At 46.1% G+C, this 4,978-nt stretch overlaps 1 protein-coding gene and 1 pseudogene across 1 annotated transcript; both read right to left on the minus strand.

Annotated features, from left to right (window-relative positions):
* Nucleotides 1–365: 365 nt before the first annotated feature.
* Nucleotides 366–818, minus strand: LOC138010909 (uncharacterized). Its single transcript, XM_068857929.1, has one exon. The coding sequence runs from the start codon at nt 816–818 to the stop codon at nt 366–368; it is 453 nt and encodes a 150-aa protein (XP_068714030.1).
* A 283-nt stretch (nt 819–1,101) lies between these two features.
* Nucleotides 1,102–2,603, minus strand: LOC137975810 (uncharacterized; annotated as a pseudogene).
* Between the last annotated feature and the right edge of the window lie 2,375 nt (nt 2,604–4,978).

Below are 4,978 nucleotides of genomic sequence, written 5' to 3' on the forward strand. Positions count from 1 at the left end.
ACGTACACGCAGAATCTTCTCTGGGCGTTGCCGAGGTAATGCAATACGATCTTGGAATCGCTCCAAAAATATGTTTCGTTAACTTTAAGGTCGATTTCTTCAAGTATCTTGGTTTTCAGTCTAGCAGCAACAACCGCAGCCTGCAGTTCCAAACGTGGTATGGTCAATGTTTTGATCGGTGCTAGTCTGATCTTGCTCATAACAAAGCTCTCATTGACTTGTCCACGAGTAACCGTACGGACGTAGGCAAACACTCCGTAAGCGATTTCAGATGCATCACAAAGCATGTGTAACTACATGTAAACGCTTTGGCACTCGTCATGATGAAAGCCGTACCATCGAGGGACTGCGATGGGCTTTGAAATCTACAAACCGCCGTTCCAAACTTGCCACTGTTGGAGCATGTCGTCAGGCAGCACTTCATCCCACTCGACATGACGTTTCCAAAGTTCTTGAACGATCAGTTTCGCCTTTAATACGTACAGGGCGGCGAGGCCACGAGGATCGAACACACTGCTTGTGGCACTCAACTCACCTCTCTTAGTATTGGGAAATTCACTCCTCGCTGGCTTCAGACTCAACAAGTCCTGTTCTGCATGCCATTTGATACCAAGGGCTCTTTCCTGGGTTAATTCGTTACGATCAAGATTTACAGTGTCACAAGCTATTTCAGAAGTAGGGATTTCTGCTAAAACGTCCCGACTGTTTGACATCCGCTTTGTGAGTCGAAATTCCCCGGCTGCTAGGATTTCTATCAGCTGCCTGGCTAGCGCTATGGCTTCATCCGAGTTCGGCTTAGATGCCAACAGGTCATCCATGTGGAAATTTCTCTTGACGGCATAAATCGCATCTTCAATGAATTTTCCTCGCTGGTCAAGAGCGGTTCTCTGTAACGCAATTAGCTTGCACAACCAGGCGAGTCGACGGAGCCAAACACGTGAATTGTCATATGATATTCGTCCGGCTTCTTTGTTTCAACTAAGTCTCTCCACAAGAAGCGTAGTGAGTCTCTATTTTCTTCAGAAACGTAAACTTCATGGAACATTTGTTCTATGCCTGCCATAACGCCAATCCTTCCACTAGGAAAGCTCAAGAGGATACCAACCAAATTGTCTAATGAATCAGGACCGGTCAAAAGCTGATCATTCAACGAAACGCCATGAAACTTTGCTGCGGCTTCAAAAACCACGCGGACTTTGCCAGGTTTGTTGGAGCTCAGCACTGCGTGGTGTGGCAATGTTAATTTGGCCTCTTCGTGAGTCATCATTTTTGCGTGTCATCTATTGACGTAATCATTTACGACTTCACCAACGAGGTTTAGGTCGTCTGGTAAATCGCTTTTGATAAGGGTTGAGTCACTTCCACGATCGAGAACAGCGTACACGTTGACTAGTTTTCCTTGGCTATGGATCTGAACTGGTACGACTTGAAGGAGGACCTTTCGTCGGAGCTGAACGCAAACTTGGTGGACGTTACTCTCCGCAGCTAGTGGTTAATGAGCTTGGGGAAGGCCCGGAACGTCGAGCGACTTCTTGCGGAGGAACTGATGTCCTGGATGTGCTGCTGTGGGTGTCTGTTGGATAATCAGGATTTGAATGTGCTTAGCCTGCGAGCAAGGCGAGCAAGCTCTCTTTCGGGGTGGGTGCCCCGAAAGAGAGCTTGCTCGCAGGCTAGAATGTGCTTGGTGACCTTCATGTAACAGTGTGCGGTGGGGTAGACTACAATGTTCCTTCAAACAGCGTTTTTTACTGGGACAGCATTTCGCCTGATGGTTTCCCTTTAAGCAAAACAGTTTATGTTCCCAAGCAAGTTTTTGTCTTTCTTGGAGTTGCTTGGACTCAAACACAGGACAATACGCAACAGGATGCCTTTCTCGGCAAACAACACCCTTCTTCCTATTCTTCCTTTGTGCTTCTTTATTTTGAAAGTTGGCCTGACCTTGCTTTGAGTTGTAAGAGACATTGCTGTCGTACCGGAACTTCCGTGAGAAGCCCTGTTGCCATAGCCAGGAGGTGCAAGTGTGGAGTTGGCTTCAGATCAGTGATGGCATCGCTTTCCACTAGGGCTTCGTTAGGGAGCTCTGCTCCAGTGGCAAGGGGATGCAATTTTATGCTTGATTTCGGTTTGGTAGATCTCTGCTTCTTGCTCCATTCCTCGCATATAAAATCCTCCAGGGGGTTAAACAAGGTGTCAACTCGTTTATGCAACCATCTTTCAAACTCGACCTTGTTGGACCTATCCGCACGACCATCTACATGTATGTGCTCATACTATCTTACTCTTAGTATTAGGTGCATCGGTAGTCGCATAGTTGCTCTGCTGAGATACTCCGGGGTTTGGAGTATAGCCGACTGACCCATGTTCACACACCATGTCGTACGTGCTTTCACTTGGTAATAGTAGTCCCGCAAGGCTTGTCTGTCATTCGAAGACACAACGGTACTGTCCAGCGTGTTGCTTAGGTAAGCTGTTGCAACACTGTTAGGGTTTCCAAACTGGCGTTTCAATGCCTTTAGGGCGGCTGCATAGCTATGACCTGTGACACCTAGACTTTCTACCGCTTTCGTAGCCTCACCATCGAGGTTTTGAAATAGGTAGGCCATCCTATCTGAATCAGCAAGTGTCGTCTTGTTGTGTATTTGGTCACGAAATCTTTCAATAAACTTTGGCCAATCAATTGGTTTGCCTTGAAGAGCTCAAGCGTTGGTAATCGCTGCTGTTCTTGTGCTCGCAAAAGAGCTACGCTTGAGTCTGTTTGCAAGCTATCAGAAGTCAAGCGAAGGACAGTTTCTTGACCCTCTGTGAGATTGTCAATAAATGAATCTACTGGTTCTTCAGCTTGAGCTGAATGATACTTTGTGGTTACTTTAAAACCACTTGGGTAGGGAGTTGACGCGTTTCCAGTACCCAGAGCCCATTGCGCCATGAATGATGGTTGAGAGTAATGAATGGAGAACGCGCATTTTGGTTCACAAGAGGCCCAAGCTAGTTGCCACAACAAATAGTACTGTAAGTTGATGTCGAAGGGATACTTGTAGCCCTTCCCAAGAGAGTAGTACCATGACAAATTTCTGTATCAAAATAAGGAGTAGATGCACTACCATTGCAAGATGACCCATGTTTATCGTAGGTCACAGTCACATGTCCAGATGAGGGGAACTCATCAAACACAACACTTCCAGGTTGGAGGATATCTTGATTAGATAGTTTTGCACAAGTACTGAACGGTAGCACATTTAATTCACTTGCTGTGGCAACTGGAAACTGACTTATGCCCAAGTTGGGGACATCATTATAAGCGGCATGAAATTGTAAATTCTTTAATGGCAAAGACTTGGGGAGTATCTTTATATGAAATGGCAGTTTGTCTGTCATAATTTAGGGATGACTCTGAGTAAACAACTGGCTTACTTCCTTCGGAAACATATCCCGTTGTCATTCCAGGTTCAACTTCAATACATGGGCTTGAATTTTCATCTTTACTGTCACTAACTGATGGGGACTGGGAACTAAATAATGTTTCAAAGATGGCGAAGTTTGACTGAGCTTAATTAACCCTTCGCGGACCTCTTTACCTTCGACAAGGTCTTGTCCCAGTATTTCATTCTCAAGCTGTGCTACCTCCGCTTGGTCTTGGGCAGAAATTATGGCCATATCGTTCTCTCGTTTTTTCCGTAACAGATCGAGCTCCCGTTTTCGATATTCCAGTTTGAAGTCCAATTCCCTTTGGGCCATTTCTTCTTTAAATTCCTTCTCACTTGCTTCATTTTCCCTTTTTATTCGCTCCTTTAACTGCTTTGCTTGAAGGCTCGCGATGGCGGCCTTAATTTGGGCGTCCTTTCTCCTCCTTGATGACGAATTTGACCCTGTTTGGCTTACCGAATCTTCAGGTTGTATTAGACTGCTGTGAAGCGGCGATATTACTTGTTCATCCACAGAATAGAACCCTTCTTGCTTATCCATCATTTAGCTGGCCGCAGTTTCATCCGGCTCGAATAGACCAATTTGGTTAGACCAATATCAAACTTGCATTAAACGCAACAACAACATCGACCACATGGTCCACATGACGATCGCGCTTGATCACGGGAAACCTCATATCTGTAATGTTAGCTAAGTAATCGACTATGAGGCAGAACCGAACGCAACAACAACACGTTTAATCGAGCAATATGGCTGCGAGCAGATGGCATGTCGCAAGAACCTCTGGGAAACAATGGCTTACGCAACAGCTTACATCACATCTCCCTTCTAAGCAATAAGCAGTCCTTCAAAAGTTCAGAGAGGAACTCTCAGTTCAACCTATGAACTACGGTAGGTTTCTATCAACTACGACTAAGAAAGTGAAAAGCAAATAAACAGTCCAAAGTCAGCTATTATCGTAAAACGTTCTGGAACTCTTATTTCTCCGCCACTTCGGGTACTTCTCCTTGGGCCAACAAGCGGGGTAGAGCACACTGGACTGCCGGTTCTCCCACAGGGGTAGGATTCTACGCAAGCTGTACTCTCCATTTCGCTGGAGGTTTCAGGGAGAAGGTTTAGGTGGCGCCTGTTTCTCCTTAGCTGGCCATTTGGCGTTGCGACTGGAGTGTAGGACCGAGGAGCACCAGCTTTATCTATCACCGTCCCCTCAACCTTTTTACTGGGTAGCCAGACAGGATCTCCTGGCAAGAGGTCTGGGAGGCTCTTAGCAGAGTGTCGTCGATCAAAATTCTTCTTCTGTTTGGATTTCAGTACAGAATCCTTCTCTCTGAACTGTTCTAAGTAAGGCCAGTTAGGTTCCAAGGTGGCTTGGCAGGATAGGAACCGTGGTGCGGATTTTCCTTCCCATCAGAAGTTCAGCGGGGCTGAGGCCACTTTCAAGGGGAGTGGCACGATATACCATTACAGCTTTGTATGGGTCTGATGCCTTCTTTCGTAAGTTTTTCCCAGTCTGAACAGTACGTTCTACCTCGCTATTTGCTTGGGGGAAATTGGG

This window comes from Montipora foliosa, chromosome 1 (genome assembly GCF_036669935.1).
Source record: "Montipora foliosa isolate CH-2021 chromosome 1, ASM3666993v2, whole genome shotgun sequence".
NCBI classification, from domain to species: Eukaryota; Metazoa; Cnidaria; class Anthozoa; order Scleractinia; family Acroporidae; genus Montipora; species Montipora foliosa.

What these genes read in the sequence shown, in the direction of transcription:
- LOC138010909 (XM_068857929.1), bottom strand. Translation starts at nt 818, where the DNA reads ATGGATGACCTGTTGGCATCTAAGCCGAACTCGGATGAAGCCATAGCG.